General features: G+C 43.7%; 1 protein-coding gene across 6 annotated transcripts in view; it reads left to right on the top strand.

Annotated features, from left to right (window-relative positions):
* The window catches only part of LOC122686751 (ATP-binding cassette sub-family C member 4-like), a 2,082,459-nt gene that overhangs the window by 590,890 nt on the left and 1,469,299 nt on the right, over positions 1 to 22,270 (top strand). Inside the window, exons 1-3 of one of the 6 annotated variants that reach the window (XM_043891993.1) lie at positions 13,487 to 13,987; positions 19,081 to 19,191; positions 19,729 to 19,849. The exons of the other annotated variants lie outside the window; for them this stretch is intronic. Of the exons in view, the coding sequence (XP_043747928.1) occupies positions 13,914 to 13,987; positions 19,081 to 19,191; positions 19,729 to 19,849 (306 nt within the window). The 5' untranslated portion in view covers positions 13,487 to 13,913. Of the gene's footprint in view, positions 1 to 13,486; positions 13,988 to 19,080; positions 19,192 to 19,728; positions 19,850 to 22,270 lie in introns of those variants that run through there. 6 annotated transcript variants of the gene reach the window in all.

Below are 22,270 nucleotides of genomic sequence, written 5' to 3'. Positions count from 1 at the left end.
AGTCTGCTGCTTCTCCCTTATCTAGGTCTCTAAGAGAACCACACTCTGTTATTGAGCAGAAGAGGGTTGAATTTCTTCCTGTTTTGTTACCCACCCTCCCCCTCAGACCCCAACAAGCGTCCTTTGCCATGTGTGGCTTGTTCCAATAGAACTTTCTCTGGAGCAACTTCAAGCAACTACAAGCCCTCCAGGGTCTGCTGCTAGTGGCTCATGTGAGCGAAGAGGGGCGGGTTTCCCGCTGGGTGGGCTCAGCTGTGTAGCTACACGCCCAGATCCAGAGCCAGGTGCATCGTCTCTGCCCATGGCCCCCTGGCCGCCATCTTGAACCACAGCACCAGCAGCAGCGTCTCCGCTCACGGCGCTCTGAGCTGAGGTGTCACTAGAGCCATTTCTCACCAGGGAATCTTCTCTGAAGGGCCAGGGATACGAGGCCTTTCCAGGAGGTGACCTGTGAGCAAGTGACAGTCAACTCAGCACAAAGGGAAAGAAAAAAGGTTAGATTTTTATTTTATGACCCAGATTCTACTTTCTGTTGTTTAGTTACTCAATCATGTCCAACTCTTTTGTGACCCCGTAGACTGTTACCTACCATGCTCCTCTGTCCATTGGATTTCCTGGGCAAGAGTACTGGAGTGGGTTGCCATTTCTTTCTCCAGGGGATCTTCCTAGCCAGGCATCAAACCTGCATCTCCTGTGCCTCCTGCATTGGTAAGTGGGTGCTTTACCACTGAGCCACCTGGAAAGCCCCAGATTCTACTTTTACTCCAGGGAATTGTTGATGGCTTTGCTAGTGACTATTTCATCAGCACCTGGTCTCCTGGAATGTTAAGGGCACCACCTTACCTTTAATGACTGTTTCCTTTGTTACCTGTTGTGATGATCCAATGAAGAGAAAGAGAGCAATTTCTTCCCTAAGCCCAAAGAAATAATCAATTTTGTTTGTTTTGTTGTTTTTTATACACACAAAGTAACTCCCTCTTGGCAGGGGTTTGATATTGCTCCTGAAATGAGTGGAAGTCCTTGGTGTCCTTCATTTGAGGAAGATAACTGGGCATTGTTTAAATAGGAAAGGGAAGGGTATAGGCATTAGGGTGCAAGAAAACCAGGTCTGGGCTCCTGGGTAAGGGTCCAAAAAGGCCTCATCACTATGGAAACTCTGTCTATGCTTGTGAGAAAGGAAGGAGGGGGCATGATTGTTAACAAAATGAGGACAGGAGCACAGATATTAAGAAAAACAGGATCCCCAAAAACTGGCTCAAACCAGCTACAGTCAAGATGGTGTTGAGCATGATCTGGTCACTGACCTCTTAACTCGTTACACCTTCTTTATTACACTAAAAATCATTACCCTTGCACCATGACAGGTGCTGTATAGTTCCAAGGGTGACCATAAAAGGCCAAAAGGTATGCAGTGACCCAGTTCCTGACGCTCCCTGTCCCTTCCTCGGAGTAGCAAGAATATTCCTCCCGCTCGCTAACCTATGAAATTACCCAACCCATAAAAACTCACAACCCCATAATTTGGGGGCACTCTTGACTTCTGAGAAAGTCCACATTCTGTCTGTGGACTGTGTATCTCTCTGAATCAGTCCATTTTCACTCTACTTCAGCTCACTCTTGTATTCTTTCCTACAGAAGCCAAGGACCCTCACTGGGCAGCTCGTCTCAGGGCTCCCAGGACATGATATTTCCTTTTCCTGCACCACTGGTAACCTGGAGAATGAAGGATAGAGATTATAGATCTAACCTGATTATAAAGTAGTTGACCTAATATTTAAGGAGAATTCTTATTTATTGTCCTAGTGTCTCTTAAACTCTAGCAAAGTCTTGTTTCTGCTTTCCCAGCAGATTTTGCATTTTTAATTTGTTTTGTTTTAAAAATCTTTTGCTATGGGATTTTAGGGCTTCCCTGATAGCTCAGTTGGTAAAGAATCCACCTGCAATTCAGGAGACCCCTGTTTGATTCCTAGGTCAGGAAGATCTGCTGGAGAATGGATAGGCTACCCACTCCAGTATTCTTGGGCTTCCCTGGTGGCTCAGCTGGTAAAGAATCTGCCTGCAATGCTGGAGACCTTGGTTCGATCCCTGGGTTGGGAAGATCCCTTGGAAAATCGAAAGACTACCCACTCCAATATTCTGGCCTAGAGAATTCCATGAACTGTATAGTCCAAGGGGTCACAAAGAGTTGGACACAACTGAGTGACTTTCACTTCGCTTCACTTCATGGGATTTTAAAGGAAGGATGTAACTGGTTCTCATCTGCTCCCCAGCTGGACAGCTCATACTTCATCTCCCTCTATGGCATTCTCTCATCCTGGCTCCAGATTCCATATTCCTGCTGCCTCCTGTTTTCTGAATTTTCCAGACCCAAGTGGGAAATCAGGGTTTTCTACTTCACTCATAACACAGGTTTATGGCATGGGAGTCTCCTCTACAAAACTGCTAACTCTGCCGGCTTCTAGCAGGAGGTAAGGCATGAGCCATACTTGAAGGGGTTTCTATCATATCCTGTATCCCCCCTACTTTGGGGGTGGTGACCACTGGGGACAGGGCTCTCCAGCTCTCTGCCTCTCATTCCCGGTCCTTTGCTCTCCTCTGACTTGGGTTTTGATCTCTCTTCTGTGGAGGAAATCTTGGTTGGCTGTTTTCTTGCTGCTTGTGCTCTTTATACCAACACCAGTGCCCTTTAAGCTATAACCTCAAGAATTACTATTTCATTCCTTTTACACAAACATTCACACCATAGCAAGGTACAGGCAATTTAATATTCTGGTAAAATATCTTGCTGTAGTAGTTTCTACTTATTGAACATCTCTTCTGTGCTAGGAGCTGCAGTAAGCACTTTCACATCAACAATAACTCCATGAAATTGATACTACTTTTCAGTACCCACTTTACAGATGAGAAACTTTGTTCAGGGAATATAAGTATCAACTGGAGGTGGAAGAGTTGTGTCCCTGTTAGGAGGTGGCCCTCCTTATTTATCTGATACATCTGCTGGGAACCTAAGAGTTTCCAGTTTTTGGAGGGATCAGGTAGAAAGCAAAGACATGTTTTAGTTCTATTTACAAAGGTCTAATTTTCCAAATTGTTGTAAGTCATAATTATATTGAAAGGAAGGGTTTCATTATATCTGGAAAATGCAAACTTAAACTGGTAATATTTTAGATAAAAACTATAAAAATCATAACCATATTCACCAGTTCACTCAGCAACTAATCCTTTCTGTTAACAGTTTTATGAAGCCATCAGGTTTTCTGCTAGATTTATAAAATTTCTTACAAAGTTGACCAGCATGGTTTGAAATTTATCAGAAACCTGTCTTTATCAAAAGACCTTTCTATGAATCTTCTTGAACATGAAGCACTTTTGCAAAACTGTCTGAGTACAACAATAGCAATCTGTAAATCATATAAGATCTTTCCATAAGTATGCATGCTGTATAGGCTAATAAACTGTATTTCTCTTGTTCATCTGTCTTACATCATTTGAATTTCCAAGGCTCCATCCAGAGAGTCTAGAAGTGTAAAAGAAAGAGGAATTTTCCTTTCCCTTACACAGTAAAGTATATATAATGTAAAATAAAACTTTTTAACCATTTCTTAAATGCACTGCTCTGTGGCAATAATTATATTCATGTTGTTGTGAAGCCATCCCCAGAATTTCTACATCTTCCCTTTAGATTTTATTAGGTTTGTCATAGCTTTCCTTACAAAGAGCCAGTGTCTTTTAATATTATGGCTTCAGTCACCATTTGCAGTGATTTTGGAACCCAAGAAAAAAATCTATCACTGCTTCCATTTTTTCCCCATCTATTTGCCATAAAGTGATGGGACCAGATAACATGATCTTAGCTCTTTGAATGTTGAGTTTCAAGCCAGCTTTTTCACTCTTGTCTTTCACCCTCATCAAGAGACTCTTTAGTTCCTCTTTGCTTTGTGCCACTAGAGTGGTATCATCTGCACCAGTTCAGTTCAGTTCAGTTGCTCAGTCATGTCTGACTCTTTGCGACCCTGTGGACTGCAGCACACCAGGCTTCAACTGCATATCTGAGGTTATTGATATTTCTTGATTCCAGTTTGTGCTTTATCCAATCTGGCATTTTGCATGATGTAGTCTGCATATACATTAAATAAAAGGATGACAATATACAGCCATTTTGTACTCCTTTCCCAATTTTTGTTTGTCTGAAGAAGTACTCATTTTTCTTCACTTTTGAACAATCATTTCACAAATTACATAATTCTAAGTTGGTGGGTTTTTCTCTCAACACTTAAAACTTTTTCACTCTACTCTCTCCATGTTTTCTTGGTTTCTGAGGAGAACTGGATATAATTCTTATCTTTATTTCTCTATAGGCAAAATGTTTTTCTTTAATTTGAAAATAATAAGTCTAGTTGTAGGGTTTATTTCCCGCCCCCCTTCATTTCTGTTACACTGCTTTTTATCTCTAGCATTTCCTCTTGGTTCTTTCTTAGAATCTCCATCTTTCTGCTTCTGTCGCCCATCTGTTTTTATATGCTGTATACTTTATCCATTAGAGCTCTTGGCATATTAATCATGTTTTTGTCATTGTTGTCTAGTCTCTCCATAGTGTTCGACTCTTTTGTGACCCCAAGGACTGTAACCCCCAGACTCCTCTGTCTATAGGATTTCCCAGGGAAGAATACAGGAGTGGGTTGCCATTTTCTTCTCCAGGGGATCTTCCTGACTCAGGGATCAAACCCAGGTCTCCTGCATTGGCAGGCAGATTCTTTACCACTGAGCCACCAGGGAAGCCATAGTTGCTTTTAAATTCCTGGTCTAATAATTCTAACATCACTGCCATGTCTAGTTCTGATGCATGCTTTGTCTCTTCAAAAATTATTTTTTTCTTTTTTTTAGCCTTTTGGTATGCCTTTGTACCTTTTTCTTGAAACGAAGACACGATGTCCTGGATTAAAGGCACTGCTATAAAAGGGCTTTAGTAATGAGGAGGTGAGGTATGAGGGTGGGCAGATCCCATGATTAGTTCTCAGCCCCTCAGTGAGCCTCTGCCTCTGGACTGTGAACCTCACAGTTGTTTCTCATTTTTCTCTCCCCCACCCTTTCCCTTCTATGGAACAGAATGGCTTGAGCCACTTTGAGCTGGGTATTTCCCTACCCCCAGATCAGTTGGGTTCAGTTAATACCTTGGAGGGTTAGACTCTGGTTAACTTGTTTTCCCCTAGGGAAGGCCTTCTTAAGAGGATTGAGTGCTCTGGTCTGTTTCAGATTGGCTCCTCCCTATCCCCCCACTCCCAGCAGGAAGGCTGAGGGAATTTTCCCTGGCATTTCCTGTAGGATCCTGGTGAAGCTCCTGGAGGTAAGTCTCACAGTATTGTGAGTCACCCCATGACTGGGTCCCCCTGGAGTTTTTACTCTCAGATTGTTCACACTGAGTCTCCAGCAGTTTGTCAGTTATGGCTCTGGTTTCCTCCCCAAGCGCAGGTTCCCATGGTGGTTTCACCCTGAGGAAGCCTCAACTTCCTCTGTTCACCGTGGGCCTCCCCAGTCTTGGGGGTGGCAGTTTGCCTCCTCTGACCGATGAAAGAGCAGGTCTCCCTTTTTTTTTTTTTTTTCAAATCTACACTCACCTGAGTTATCTTATCCGATAAGATGGATTTTTTTAATCTTTTGTTTTTACCTTTTTTTTTTTTTTTGGCTCCGAGGTTTGCAGAAGACTGACTCCCTGCTTCTGGCTAAGTTTCTCCTCTGAGCAGCCCTCTTGACCACCCAGTTTAAATCAGGGCTTGCCAGCCATCTCCAGCCACTGTCACTTCCTGTTCTTCATATTCCTCATCAAACCTGATAGTATCTTGTTCATACATTTACTTTTTTACCATCTGTCTCCCACTACTTCAAAGTAAACACTGCGAGAAGATAAACCTTACATATCTTGTAGGCCGTTGATTCCCAGTGCTTTGAAGGGTAGCTATATGGTAGATATTCAAAAACATTTGTTTAAAAATAATTCCTAATTTTTTGTTCAATCATGTTGCTATTGCTAAACTTAGAAGTTAGGATATTTATAAATCCTATCACAATTTAATAATAACCACTGCTCTGAGAAACATTTGTTTATAAATAAAATTATGCATAAATAGTGTTCTATAAATATCTTTTTTCCTTCATCATCTTGTAAGTAAAAATCCTATTGAGTCAAAGAAGATGAATGTTTTTAAGGCTCTTAATAGATATTGTCAGATTATGTTCTTAAAAGGCTTTTCTAATTTACAGTTTACCAATAGTAGATTACAGTACCTATCACACTTTTCTTTAGCATGGGGTATTCTGACTTTTAAAGATTGTTGCTGATTTAATAGGTGAGAATGAATATATTTATATGTTTATATTATTTGTATTATTTTGCTGCAATTTTCTTTTTACCTATTCCTTTTCTAGATTTTGAGCCTAATGAAAGCAGGGTTTTCATCTTTTTAGGTATATTATTTTCTGAGAACTCCCTTATCAACTCTTAGCAGTTTCTGGACAACTTATCTCAGTAATGGACTAGTTTTCCAAAAGGCTGAAAACAAACTAACTTAAGCTCCCAGTATTATTATAATATCTTAATGTTGTTGTTTAGTCATTCAGTCATCCTCTTTTGTGACTGCATGGACTATAGCCTGCCAGGCCCCTCTGTCGATGGGATTTCCCAGGAGAGAATACTGGAGCGGGTTGCCATTTCCTTCTCCAGGGGATCTTGCGGACCCAGGGATCGAACCGGGGTCTACTGATTGGCAAGCAGACTCTTTACCACTGAGCCCCCAGGGAAGCCATTGGCCCAAATTGAGAAGTTTTGCTTAAATTTTTACATCAAGTCTCTATATGATAGTGAAATGATACAAATATGACTGAGCACCAGTGGTAAGTGATGCAAGAACTCATCACTAACAACAAAGTTTTGAAATATGAGTGTGACTTCTTTCCATGAATTAGATCACATTCGAAATTTGTATACTAACAAGGCCCTTACTTATTTGCTTTCTTGAGTGGGAGAGAAATTTTTGGTGCTAAAGCCTTTGCACTGGTTATAGCCATGCTATCCATAGAAATATACAGTGAACCACATCTATAAACTTAAATTTGTAGTAGCCATGTGAAAAAGTTAAAAGGGACAAATAATATTAGTAAGATATTTTTAAACCAATGTGTCAAAAATTCTATATCAACATGTAATGTAAAAAATCATTGAGACAAAAAAGAGTTTTATGCTGTCTTTGAAATCCGTGTTGTATTGTACAGTTAAAGCATACCTCAGCTTGGAACAGATGCATTTCAAGACCTCAAAATTGTCATGTGAATAGTGCTACTGCATTAACATTATAAATCCAAGGTTTATAATATTAAAAAGGGTTTTCATGGGTTAAAGGAGGGAATGAATATAGTTTTCAGTACTTGGAATTATGTTCCTCATAGGTTTCATAGTTTCGGTTCCCCAGTCACAGACTTTGAGGCAAACATTTGAGAGAAAGTTGTTTATTTTAGAAGTGATGCTAGGAAAACACATGTAGGGAGTGGAGAGGTGAGATAAACAAGGGAAGGAAACCAATAAAAAGTGTATTAGCACGAAAGTTACTGCTTTTGTAATTGGGCTCCTTCCCTTGGGGTCACCCTGGTAGACAGAATTATTCCAACTCACAGGCAAGGGCATTGGTTATCTACCCACACCCCATTCACCACTGGTTAAGGGCTGAATCCAAGGTTTTGGGCTTGCTTTGCATATGGCCCCAGTGTGCTTCCATAGCTAGAAAGAGGCCCTACGTGGAGAGTTGCAGATAAGCAGTGAGCTCCTTAGTCTTGGACAAAAGTCAGTAGACACGAGCTGGAAAGTGACAGCTTCTGCTCTAGCAGGTCACACTGTCCAAGAAGGGATCCTGTTAGCCTCAGGAGCCCTAGGGACTTGATGTCACTGAGACTCTGCTTTATACCACTCTTTCTGTTCACTTATATATCCCTAGCTCCTGGAATAGTAGGTGTTTAATAAATAGTTGTTGACTGTATGACTTTCCCCAAGCACCTGCTTTATTCTTTCAGGCTCTCTATGTAAATGGGGCACATGGTTGCAATCATGAGTCATGTCCTTAAAACTCCCTCATCAGAAAGCAAAGAGAGGTTTTTCCTTTCTAGCTCCAGCAAAAAAACAAAACAAAAATCACCCCCACCCCCCACCACCATTCAACTTTCTCAAGGAAGAAATCCAGTTGGTCTGGTTAGCCATGAGGTTATCTCTGGGCCCAGCCCTTTGGACATGGATATGGCATGTGATGATTGGCTAGATTTCAGCTGAGTGCCCACTCCTGAGTTTACAGAGGTGGATATATTACTAGGAGGAGTGATAGAGAAATTGTCACTATGTTCAGAACTATGGATACCCACAGGATTATGTTTAAATTGTGAATCCCATTTTCCTATATGTCTTGGTTGAAAATGCTTGAGGACCAGCATTATCTCAGCTGAACCATTTTAGTATTGTTCTTATAACTGCTGCAGATTTAACACTTAAAGCTTTGACTATTTGACAGAGATCCTGTAGACCAGTCATCTTCAACCTTTTTGGAACCAGGGGCCAGTTTCATGGAAGACAATTTTTCCACAGACCAGGGAGGGTGGGATGATTTCGAGATGATTCAATCACTATATTTAGTGTGCACTTTATTATTATTACATTGTGATATATAATGAAATAATTATACACCTCACTATACTGCAGAATCAGGGAGCCCTGAGCTTGTTTTTCTTCACCTAGATGGTCTTATCTAGGGGTGATGGGAGAGAGTGACACCCGAAGTGTGTTCTTATGTCCAATCTACTTTGTGATCTTGTTCTGGTTGCTGTCACCACAAAAAAACCCTGCTTTACAAAGATAGCTTTTTGGAAATGGAAGCAGGTTTTTCAGTGCTTTGTGGCAATCTCTGCCACAGAGAATATCCTGTGGCAGGATATTTTGCCTTGACTTTAATCTAGAATGCACAGAAATTTGAAGTTGTCTCAAACATACTTTTTAGGTCATCATCATTTACAGTCTCAAGAAGCTGATCCTCTTTCTAGCATGAACAAAGTCGATTCACCTGACTTATACACAGATGAGTCACAATCCATTCCTTCTCAGTTCAAGAGTCTTTTGCTGTTGGGATGTAATGCTCAAACTCATTAAAAAGCTGAGATAGGTGATCACACACCAGCTGGGAGAAAGAAGTCCCTGGCTCTGTCTCTAAAAATCTCTGCTAATATTTGAAACACATCAAAAATCTCAATGTTGACTTGTCACCCCCATAGATCCAGTTTGGCATTGAATGCAGCCTCTTTAGTTTGTTGGATAGCTGGTTGCCACATATATGTGTTGCAATGAACCCATAATTGAAGTAGAACTCTCAATATTTTATCTTAAACGAAGTTTCCTTTTTGTTGGCTGTCTCAGAGTCTTTCACTGCCTCATCATGGAGTCTCTCCCTCTTATCAAAGAAGCTCTCCAGCTATGTTTGTTTTTTACTCATTTTGCTAAAGTTAGCTGCAGGCTTACCAAAACTGTGATGGAGACAAGTGTGCAGTGTAGGAAAGAGCCTCTGATGAAAGTGGTAGATAAAATAATGGGCAGTCCTTGCACACACTAAAATTAGTGTCGGATTTTTACTTAAAGCCTATCACGAGATGCAGCTGTGCAATTGAAGTACATCAACTTGTGCTCCTGTAGAGCCTGCCAGCAGATGCAGCTTGTCACTTGCCGCTCACTGAAAGTGTTTTGATCTGAGTCTGCAAGCAGTTGACTTATTATGGTCTCTGTGCCATCAGCCTCTCTGCTCATGATAATCTGTGTTTGCAGGTGCTCCCCAGTGCTAGCATCATCCCTTCAGCTCCACCTCAGATCATCAGGCATTGGATTCTCATAAGGAGTGCTCAACCTAGATCCCTCACATGGGCAGTTCACGATAAGGTTTGTGCTTCTGTGAGAATCTAATGCTGCTGCTGGTCTGACAGGAGGGGGAGCTCAGGTGGTAATGCGAGTGATGAGTGGAGTGGCTGTAAATACTGATCAAGCCTCTCTCCCTTGCCCTTCACTCACCTCTTACCATGTGGCCTGGTTCCTAACAGGCCACAGACCAGTGGTTGAGGACCCCTTCTGTAGACCAAATAATAATTTAAAGTTTGCACAGATACAAATTTCTACCATGTATTCCTGAGGTTTGTTTGGAAATGAATCATCAAGTTTAACGAGATTGAATTTCTCCTAAAATATTGTTTTGTCCTCCTTGCTAGAATCAATGGCTGTCTTCATTAACTCAGCATAATATATTCAATGTTCATCTGCTTTGTGGCATACATCAGAGTATCTATCTTGACAAATCATATCCTATTGCATGTAATTCCAGATTTCATTTACCCGTTCATAAGGTGGTGTACACTTGCTTTCCCCCAGCCTTAACACCTTTACCTTTGTATGAATAATGGTGTTATAATATTTGTAACTAAGTTTTCAAGTGGACATATGTTTTCATTTATCTTGGATAAATAAGTATGAGAAGAATTGCTGGGTTATGTGGTAACTTTGTGGTTATACCATTTTACATTCCCACCAGCAGTATATGAGGATTCTGGTTTCTCTGCATCCTCTCCATCACTTGTTATTGCTCCTTTAGTCATAGTATTGAACCATTTCAGATCAGTAAACAAGTGCAGATAGAGGTCTTATGACATCTCCCCCGTGTCTGTAAGCTTTGTGTCTGGCCTAGCGGTCCTGCAACTGAAAGGCATTCACTGAACATCTGTTCAAAACAAAGTTTTATTTGTATGTTGTTCTAGGTTTTAGTTTTTATAAAATGCTTTCACAAATTCTGAGGCTCACAGAAACCCTGTACAAAGTAGGATGAGTGAAGTATCTGGTCCCCTGGCTCTAGAGCCACTCTTCTCTGAACAATTTAACACTGGATTTCAACATTTCTTCTAAACATCATATTAGTTTATGTTCAGAAAAGAATGCTAAGAAATTTCAAAAAAACTCAGTTTAAAAAAATACAGCAAAAGCTGAAGGGACTGACTGTATTTGACAGTTTGGAGATGATAACTATGGTCCTGAGTTAGTTGGAACTGGAGAGAACAGTCTGGGGAATTGGGAAAAGGGAAGTCACTAGACTCCCACCTTCAGCAAGCACTTTATTCATCTTTGAAGTAGAACTAGTAGCTGAACATTTATAGGGATGGAAAATGTAGAGAATTTCAAAGACAACTGGAAATTGGGTGAGGAGTGATTATTTAGATTGTAGATTGCATTATCTGAGAAAGAGTTAACACCAGAAAGATGGGTGATTGAAAACTGAAAATTTTCTGCTCTGTCTTCCTTTTTGCAATAGAAAATTTCAAACATGCACAAAATATCAAGAAAGTAGTATAATAAACCACCATCATGCACATCAGTAGAAAATAATCAACACATTGCCATTGTTACATGTTTGAATACATTAAGGATTTCTTTAAAATTGATTTCTCCTCCAGCTTTATTGAGGTCTAATTGACAATCAAAACTTGTATATATTTAGATGTACAACTTGATGACTTGACATACATAGACACTGTGAAATGCTCATCATACCAAGCCAATCAATGTATCTGTCACTTCACATTTTAATCATTTAGATTTTTTTCTCTCTTTTATGTTGAGAACTCCCAAACTCTACTCTTTGAGCAAATGAAAAGGACACCGTACAGTACTGTCAACTGTAGCCACATTGCTGTACCCTAGTTCTGCAGGACATTCTCATCTTGCATAACTGAAGCTAAAAGTCATTATTAATAACACCATTTTAGCCAAGCTACATGGGAAATTATCAAAGAATACTGAGGTGATCTTGTTATAAGCCCCACAAACTGATCTTTCTTCATTTAGAATGAAAGGGAAGAAAAGCTGCTGAGCTGGTAAGGCAGCCACACAAATAACTTACCACTTATGAATGAAGGCCCAAGATTTTGTTCTCAGTCCTACTATAGTCATTGATTCATTCAGATGGCATATTCTTGGCACTTTTCACACACTGACCATCCACTGACCATCCACCAGTGAGATGGTCATGCTGGACTTGGACTTGAATCCAAATCATGATTCATCATTTACTGATTGGAAGACCCTGGAGAAGTGCTGCCTTTGAGCCTCATTTTTCTCATCTGTAAAATAGAGATAACACCTCCTTGAATAGGGCATTGCTTGAGTTAAAAGTGAAGTAACTTCCCCACAAATGCACATGACCTGTATTTTGTAACATATGCCACTGTTACTCTGCTAGGTAGGCCCCGAGCTCTTGATGAAAGAAATCATAAGGAAATCTCTCTGTCCCAAATTCCCCTTGTAGGAGGGCAGCAAAAAAGCTCCCAGGAGTCCTGCCACAATGTAACCTGTGAGATGCAAGACATTTCACATGTTGTGGCCATCTCTAATGACAGCATGAATTCATCTTTTGAAATCATTTGAAGTTTTCTAATCTTCTGTTACATTTCTCTAAGTCTTGCAGCTCTATAAACATCAGAGAAGGCAATGGCACCCCACTCCAGTACTCTTACCTGGAAAGTCCCATGGATGGAGGAGCATGGTAAGCTGCAGTCCTTGCTAACAGTCAGACAAGACTGAGCAACTTCACTTTCACTTTTCAAATCTGTGCTAAACCCTGTTGTTGGCCATCGTCAAATGTTTGGTGCCTGGTTTGTATTGGCCAAACCAAGGTGAAACAAAGTGAAAAGTTGGAGTTCTGAGCAGAGAAAGGTTAATTGCAAGGGTCAAGCAAGGAGTACAGGATGTTCATGCTCAGAAGGCTGGAACTCCCCAGTGGATTCCAGGGGAGGATTTTAAAGGCAAGCTGAGGGAGAGAGTCCAGGGTACTTGATTAGCTCATGCACTATTCTGCTTGATGTTGAGGAACAGGGTAGTGTAACACGGGTTATCGTCATAAATCCTTAGGTTCCAGTTTATCCTGGTCATCATGCAGTTAACTTCTTCCACCTGGTGGACTTTTTTAAGCATCTGCAAAACTACTCAGGAATGTGCACTAGATCCTGTTATAAAGATTCTGTGACTGCTATATGGTTAATCTATTGATAAATTTTTTTTTTTGTTATTACATGTTCACATTCTTCCCATCATCCTTGAGCCAGCCTTTTGTGACTCGGAGGAGGCCTGGGAGACTGAAGCTTTTCTACACACAAGAGACAGGCAGAGGGCGTGTGGAGGGGGTAGGGTCTATCCCAGGAAGGTCCCTCTGGGTCCTGCTCCATTCCAGTTGGAGACCTTCCCACAGCGCCCTTGTTTGGCACTGATGAGGGCAGCGTGCCCAGAGGGTGGGCTGCTATCTCCTTCTGCCAGCTTTCTCCTGGTTTCTTCTGAAGTGCATGGGGAGCCTCTGAGCAGCAGAGATGGGCGGGGCTGAGCCTCCCTTCTCCACCTTCTGGGTGAGTGCCTGGACTCAGAGCAGGAACTTCCGCAGAGTTTGCAGCCAGGAGCGCTCCTGGGAGCTGAGCTGGTTGTGCCACTCAGTCAGCCTCCCTGCCTGCCTTTATCAAAGAGCTGGTAGCTTTGCCTCCCACCTGCGTGGGGCTTCTGGAAGTCTACCTGGGTGTCTCTTGGTCCTGCAGCCCCACACGTGGCACCCTGCCTCCATCCTGTGCCTGTGGCAGACCTGCACAGAGCGGGAGCCTCAAAGGTGGACCGTGGAGGCTGCTCAGTCCTGGGAGGCGGGACCTGGAGCACAAAGGGCGCTCCACTATCAGAAGCAAGTGTTCTCAAGCTCCTGCCCAGTGGACCTTCGGGGCGGCCAGTTTCCAGCATCCCTACTGGCGCCTCCAGGAGCAGCAGGCGCTCCACTGCCACCTAAGCAGGGAGACCCCGGTCTGTGTCCACCTTGGTCGGCAAGATGCCTCCTGTGTCCCCGGAGGTGAAGACCAACCCGCTGCAGAAGGCGAACTTCTGCTCGCGCCTGTTTGTCTGGTGAGTGCCCTGTCTGAGCTGTGACAGTCCGCACGGGCACATGCCTGGCACATCTTGCTTCTGTTGGGGACCAAGGGACAAGGAGAGGGTTCACACTCAGGGCCGGTGGCAGTAGGGCTGGGAAAAGGACCCAGGAACCTGGTGTCCACCTTATCCAGCTGCCTCAGAACCACTCAGCAATTCACTGTCAGTTCTGAAATAAGCTACAGCTTTTACTACAAACAAGCAGCTTACGAACAACTTTCTTTATCTAATCAGTGCCCTGCACCTTTGCCATCTTCCAATAATGTCCCCACCTTTCCCCATGTTCCTTAGGTGAACATCGAAGTTCCAACTGCCCTGCACTCCCTCTCCCCCACTGTCTATGACCCTGTCTTTCTTTCTCTCCCTCCCTCCCTCCCTGTGTGATTGACTGTCCTGGTACCTAGTTGTGGTCAATTTCATGTGTGTACAAAATACAATTGTTTTTTATGAAATGAATGGAAACACGATTCTGGAACACCTTTTGCTTTTTCCTGGGACACACAGCCAGGAACAGAGTGTCTATTTGACCACAGCCCTTATCGCTACTGCAGATATCTCCACTTCCACCTTTGAGGACCAAACCCTGGGGATGGGGTCCCTGAAATCTGTGGGGTCTTATCCTGATCTCTAGCTCAGAGAAGCAGTGCATGGTCTTGATGTAGGTGGTCCTGCCCAGGAGTCTTATGGTCCTGAAACGACTGAAGGGTCCCTGAGCTGGGAGGAAATATACAGATGAAAAACACTGCAGAGAGCTGAAGCTCTTAAATGAAGTCTTCATCTAATAGCTGGGGCTGCGGAAAGGCAGGTCTGAACCTTTGGACTTTAATCACATTTGGGTGATTATTAGGTCTTCTGTTTCTCGACCCTAACCCATTCATCTTTCCCACAAATTCTGATACTTATTTTATGGGACAGCCTAGGGGATCCCCAGGGGGATGGCAGCTCATATGCTTATTTTGGTGGTGGTGTATTCAGTGTATGTGGCTACATCTTTTGGCTATTTGATGACCCTTAAGGAAAGAGGGGCCGAGAAGAAGGAATATGTGTGTTCCTGCTGCTGCCACTGCTGCTAAGTTGCTTCAGTCGTGTCTGACTCTGTGTGACCCCATAGATAGCAGCCCTCCAGGCTCCTCTGTCCCTGGGATTCTCCAGGCAAGAATACTGTAGCGGATTGCCATTTCCTTCTCCAATGCATGCATGCATGCTAAATCGCTTCAGTCATGTCTGACTCTGTGCGACACTATGGACAGCAGCCCACCAGGCTCCTCTGTCCATGGGATTCTCTAGGCAAGAATACTTGGAGTGGATTGCCATTTCTTTATCCAGAGTATGTGTGTGGTTACCATAAATAATATCAAAATAGACAAATGTCTCCTTAACTTCAGGCAGGGCATGAAATTCTCAAAGCACATTCTGTTTCTTGAGTTTGAAAATGTATATGCATAGAAATGGAAGGTGAAGACTGATTTTTGTTGGCACTCAGTTCCAGTTTTCCTCCTTGAGAGGAAGGAGCCTCTTATTTCACACCTGGAGACATCAAAGCATAGAGGTTGAGTAAGTTGCCTACTATCACATAGCTAGTAAGCAGTGGAGTGGGATCTCAAGCCAGGCAGTCTGGTTCTACAGTCTACGTTTCTTGTGTATGTAACTGCTGTGCTTGCCATGGAATTGGTTGTCTGGACTTGTGCCAGGATCCTAGCCCAGGCTGAGACCCCTTATCATGACTGGGGAGGTTCTTTGTCCACTCAGATTTCCCCAACCAATAAGTAAATTGATGGTGAGACAGGTAGAACACAAACTTTTCTCAGTGACCAAAGAATGGAGAAACAGAGACTTAGTTTCCAAATCAACCTCTCAACCTAATTTGGGCTGAGACACTGTGTATAGGAGGGTTGAAGTAAGTGGAAGGGAATCAGGTTAAGAGAGGGAGGAATATTCATGGTTTATGCAAAAACAGGGTGTGATTTGGACCTGAAATTAAGACAACACTTCTTTTTAGTCCTTGTATGAGTTCTTCACTTTAATATCATAGCCATTGTCAACTGTAATGGTCCTGGTGGGTTCATTAAGCATGCTAATATATTACAGTGAATGCGTAATGATGCTCTGTGTCTACTGGAGGTTAGGTCTTCTGCCATTTGGGTCCTGGCTAGTTCTAATCAGTTCTCATTTTTCTCTTTCCTTTTATGATTGAGTCTGAAACTCAGATAAGAGCAACTGGTTTCCATTTGAGAAAGGGGCAGGGATATAATTATGGGGCAACAGCCTTTCCATTTTACTGCTCCTTGTTCCTGGTGGACTCTAAAGGGTAAAAGGTTGGTATTTTGATACCACTTCCTGCTGAGCATGGGCGTTGTCATATGTTGGATTAGAGGAGCAGAATTTTTCCTGATTCAACCAAAATGAATCTGATTGTCACCCAACTAGAGTCCCAGTTTCCCATAGCCCTGGGTAAAGACCATCTGCAGCTTGATTATCTCAGTTCTCCAACGATAAAACCAATGAGACAATCGAGGAATCATGGACCAAAGAGCAAGAGAAGGAAACTAACTGTAGGGGTTCTAAGAATGGCCTTGGAAGCCCAGGAAAGCTGGGGATCCTTTTTTTGAAAATGTTACAAATTTGTTCAGTCAGGCCATTCTTGTTCTGAGTATTTAGCCAAGCGGCCTCTCTATTAAAAAAAAAAAATTATTGGATTATGGTTGATTTACAATGTTGTGTTTGTTTCAGGAGTATAGCAAAGTAAGTCAATTATACATATATCCATTTTTTTAAATATTTTTTTCTTTAAAAATTAAAAATAAATGTTATTACAGAGTATTGAGTAGAGTTCCCTCTGCTATATAGTAGGTTCTTACTACTTATCTATTTTATATATGCTTCCCTGGTGACTCAGACAGTAAAGAATCCAGTTGCAATGCAGGAGACCTGGGTTACGTCTGTGGGTTGGAAAGATCCCCTGGAGAAGGAAATGGCAACCCACTCTGGTATTCTTGCCTGGGGAATCCCATGGACAGAGGAGCTTAACGGGCTACAGTTCATGGGGTCAGAAAGAGCTGGGCATGAATATAGTAGTCTATATATGTCAGTCCCAGTCTCCCAAATGTCCCTTCTTCCCTTACCCACTGGTAAGCATAAGTTTGTTTTCTACATCTGTAACTCTATTTCTGTTTGGTAGGTAAGTGCATTTATACTGTTTTTTTTTTTTTTAAAGATTCCATGTATAAGTGAAACCATATGATATTTGTCTTTGTCTGCAAGTGGCTTTCTCTGGCAGTTGGGATGCACTCTCTTCTTTATGACCACATGTGTTAACCTAGAAACAACAGGAAATGGTTGCTGGGGCACAAATTCCCCCTTGACCAGCCAGCAGGTAATCAAGAGCTTTGTGGTGGTCAAATGTCATATAGGCCAGAGGGTCCAGTAAGATTTTATTATTCTAAGGTTAGAACTGGTTTTTCTACTTACCCAGGCCAGTCTCTGACTGACCTTGTTTTTTTTTTTTCATACTTAGGTTATTATAAATTGTTTCTTGTGCTAGGCTCACCAGGGATCCTATAAGAGTGACAACTGCTATTACCAACCCAGCTCCCCTCCTGACTAGATGAATGGCTCCCTTTGATTCACAGGTTGTGCGAGTGTATTTAAAATCTGAATGTAACTTTGATCTAGGTGTGAACAACCTAGAGCCCAGTGTCTCCTGGTAGAGTTTTCTTGGAGACACTTGATGGCCCATCGTGGGTGGCCCTTGCCATAGGGGTCTCAAGGAATAAACATCCCTCAGGGGTGCACACACTGTCTTTGGGTTTTCTTGAGTCATGTTTAGGCTCATAGGTAGCCAGACCCCTCCATGTTTGGTATGATCCTGTCCCCAGAGCTCATATGAACAGTTGGTTGGACCCCCAGGAAACAGGGATTTGACTAACACATATGCCTTTGCTGCAGAAGGGTGGCAATGGGGGCAACCTTGATGTCCCCGGGCAGAAGCCTGGGCATGGAGGAATTAAACCTAGTTTGGTGATGTTGTCAGTTGTTAGTGGAGTTCCCTGAAAGTCTGGCGGGCTATATTTATTCCCCAACTGAGGCTGATGGTGACAAATTGAACAGTCAGTAAAACTCCAGCCCTTTTGGATGTTTGAATGCTACTTTTTAAAATATATGAATCTGCTAGGGAGTGATAGCAAGGAGGACCATAAGAAGAATCAACTGTGCATTTTAGTTGGGAAGGTGTTACTTATCTTGAGTTTGTCTTCAGAAGATTGGGGTCAGAAAGAGGCTCACATGAGCGTTCTGGCTGAGGGGAGTCTGACAGGACTGTAAGGAGGTCAGGGTCCAGAGCCTGTTAGATTCAGGGTTTTGTGTCCATAAGATAATTGCCTGTAAAAATTCCTCTGTGTTGACAGCTGATCTAAGGAGATCTTGACCTTAGGGTTGAAACTGCTTTGAATATGACTGGTGCTCAGACACTTTAGTTGTATCCAACTCTTTGCAAACCCATGGACTGTAGCCCACCAGGCTCCCCTGTCAATGGGATTTTCCAGGCATGAATACTGGAGTGGGTTGCTATTTCCTTCTCCAGGGGATCTTCCCAACCTAGGGATTGAAGCAACATCTCTTACATCTCCTGCATTAGCCGACGGGTTCTTTACCACTAGTGCCATGTAGGTATCCTTGAATCTGATACAGTTGAGAAGATTTAAGTCCTCAGTAATACAGGAACATATCTGCAGCCTTACCCACAATGACCATTCAGCTCTATTCTGCTTGCCTGAAACACTGTTACTTTATTTTCATTTCTAGATATATTTTTTCCTTAATAATTAAAGCAGATGTACAATGCATGTTCAGTAGGCCACAAACAGCCTGCTTTTAAGTTATACCATGTATAAGTCAGCATGACTTTCCTATACCTAGAATGTATGTATGTTTGTAAGCACATGTCTAAATTCCCCCTATATCTTTATATATTTAAAATGTAGACTTTTTTTTAAACAATGTCCATGAATGTATGTTTCTAATTAGAGATGTGTAATTTGGATATATGTTACTCTCCTTTTAATGTTTAACAGGTGGCTAAACCCCTTGTTTAAAATTGGTCATAAATGGAAATTAGGACCAGATGACATGTACTCAGTGCTTCCAGAAGATCGCTCCCAGCACCTTGGAGAAGAGCTGCAAGGGTGAGCACAGACATCAGGGAGAAGGGAGGAAGAGTGAGAATTTCCACGTGTGGCTGAAGGTTTGGGGGAGGCTTTGCTTCCTCTGGGTTCTTCCGAGACTCCTCCCCTGACTCTGCATGCTCACCCCCTCAGGTTGACCCCAGGCTTAGCCCACTTTGGAGGCTGGGGGAGGCCGTGTTCCCTGTGCATCTGTGGACGTGGAGGAGCCCGCAGCCATGGCCCTGGAGGCTGAGCTCTATCCCCGGAGGTGGGGTCCCTGGAGGAGGGAGTCTGCCCTCCTGAGCTGCTCATGACCTGTGAGTCCAGCAAAGCTTGGCAGGAACTTGTTTCCAGAATCTGGGACTTTTCCCTCCAGTCCTGTTTCTCTGGTGCTTCATTCTGCACCACTCATCTTTCAGGAGCCCTGTGAGCAGTTCGCCAGCATCTATGGGGCCCCACAGAGCGCCCTGTAGTGAAGGCCCATCTCCCACTCCGCCCTTCCCCCGTTTCCCTGTGGTGGACACGCTGTTCTTCACTGTGCTCTGTTTCTCGTCGCAGGTACTGGGATCAGGAAGTTAAGAGAGCCCAGAAAGACACACAGGAGCCTTCCTTAATGAAAGCAATCGTAAAGTGTTACTGGAAATCCTATTTAATTTGGGGATTGTTTACATTTCTTGAGGTAAAAGATTTTCATACTGTGCATTGCTTTTTGGTGTATGTATCTTAGCACTGAGGTGGACGGGATGGGTGGGGAGAGAGGCCAGTGGTCTAAGGTCTGAGGATGAACCCTCACGGAAACATGATAGAGCTCAAAGGTTGTATTTGTCATTAGAATGGCAAGGACTGGACTCCAGGTGTTACTATTTTTCTTTTAACTGATTAAAGAGTGTTGTGGAAGGACGGCCTTTAAATAAAAGACATTTTATATTATGTTAGAAAGTTCCTGGTGCTCAGTATAAACGCTGACTAATCTTTGACCAGAAGAAGATTCCAGCAGCCTCAGGCAATATGTGCCCTGTGATTTAGAGGAAGGTAATTTGGACCCGAGCCCAGAATAATGTCCATTTTATGGCACTCAATTATAGTTTAAGAAGGTAAAAATTGTTACCTTGACCAGGTCACATCTGATAAATGCTTTTCTAAGAAGATACCATCGCTTCTCCTCTGCCAGGGGAACAGAACCCAGGGCCCTGCATCTGGACTGTAGCCGCCCAGAACTCCTAAGAGCATACCTTTCCCCAGGCTGCCCCCTTCCCCGTGGGCTGGCACTGTGAGCCAAAGCCCCCGTGGGGAGGAGCTCCAGGTTCACCGTGAATTCTCTGCACCCTCCATGCTGCTTTCTTTCCCTGGCTGTGGGGATGGATTCCTGTTTGAAGGGGGATCCTGGTAGCCTGGCATCAGCAGAGGGTGTAGGAGGGGATGAGCAGGGCAAACCAGAGGTAGAAAGCTGTGAGCTCAGTGACCTCCGTGACCCTGAAGATCCTGGGTCAAGATCCCCCAGAGGACAGTCCCCCTGGGGACACAGTGCCGGCAGCCCCCTGTTCTGGCTGACCTGCTGGAGGTCTGCTGCAGACCCCCTGGGTGGCTCGTGCTCTCCGTGGTCCCTTAGCGCTGCCTTAGGGACACGGGCGGGCTGTGAGTGTGTGAGAGCAGGAGGATGGAAGATGCAGCTGCTGTGAAACGGGGGTTTTAGGTGGAGAAGGTGGTGAGTTATCCTCAGTCCATCGTGTTGGGGGTGAGGTGGGTGGGCCAGGTGGTTTACAGGTGGGCAGCATGGCTCTTGTTTAAAGGCTGTGTTGTACTGAAGGAACTGACTGTGGGCAGTGGGCAGCTGGGCAGGTGAAGTCCGCCCCACACAACTGGAGAGACAGAGGATCTGTCAGCTCACAGGGGACTGGGTGGTCCTGGGGGATGGAGTTCTCACTGATGTCAGAAGAGGATTGGCCATTGTGCCAGAGGGTAGACAGGTATGTGGGGCAGAGTGCCACCTTTGAGAGGGCACTGACCACCTAGATGCTGCAGTGCCTTGTGAAGGGCAGGGCATGGGAGAGGGAGCAGGGGCCCTTCAGGCTGTCCCAGCCCTTCTTTGTCCCGTGTGCAGCTGTCCCAGTGATGGTATTTCCACATAGTCACAGTAAGTCTGTTTGAAATACACAGGTGGCAAGCTGGTGTGGCCTGTTTGTACAGGGTTTCCTTACCTCACCCAGCAGAGCTCTCATGAATTCTGCTTATCACAAACCCTGGGGCCTCGGTGTGTGCCTGTGACTCATGCCAGATGCCTGGTTGGGTGAGTGGCCTCAGGGTTTAATGTTGGATCATATCCTGGAGCAGGTCTTTCTCTGCTGTCCCTGGTTCTCTAGTTTCTCTTTGGTACCAGATGCTAAAGAGTCTTAAAGTCAAGCAGGCAAAGCAGAGCCCATGTGGCTTTGCTGGTTTTTCTTGCTGTCCTGGGCTGTTAGCCCCTTGAGTGGGGTCACTAAGCCTTGGATGGATCTCATTTTAGTGAGTCCTGGGTCTTGGCTGTGACAGCTTATGGGAGAAGCAGACATAGAGGGAGAGGCCACAGGATCTGGGGTTCTTCCTGAGATAGAATCCTCCCCACAGTGGTGCTGGGAGTGTTGATTTCAAAGTTTTCCTGTTGGGGATCCAGGAAGGCCAAGCCTGGGGTTGCATAAGTTGCAACTGGTAGAGTCCTGGGCAATTTCGGGAGGTTGGTCACTGGGTGTTCATGGCAGAGAAGTGGGGAGTAGAGGAAGTAAACGTAGGGGCTCATCTGTGTGGTAGTACTACTAGTACCAGTAGCAGTACTAGTTAGTTAAATAATTGATTTTCTGAAGCAACTTCCCATGTTGTGATCAATCTATACTGCTTGTTATTCTTTATATTTTAGATGGTGGAAGACCTAAACTCAGCCCAGGATTTTCTAAAACACAAACATGTTTCCTTTTTGATCTCCAGCCCTCTTTTAATCCCTCAGGTGCACATAACACCCCGTGACTCATCCATGATCCCAAGCAGTGTGGTCTTACCACGAGCGGGGCCTCCCAGGTACTCCTGGTGGCACCAGTGGGAAAAAGCAGGGTGCCGCCAGTCCAGAGTG

The sequence above is a fragment of the Cervus elaphus genome, chromosome 30 (genome assembly GCF_910594005.1).
Source record: "Cervus elaphus chromosome 30, mCerEla1.1, whole genome shotgun sequence".
NCBI classification, from domain to species: domain Eukaryota; kingdom Metazoa; phylum Chordata; class Mammalia; order Artiodactyla; family Cervidae; genus Cervus; species Cervus elaphus.
The sequence above is the reverse complement of the archived record's forward strand: the minus strand, read 5'-3'. Positions and strand labels throughout refer to the sequence as shown.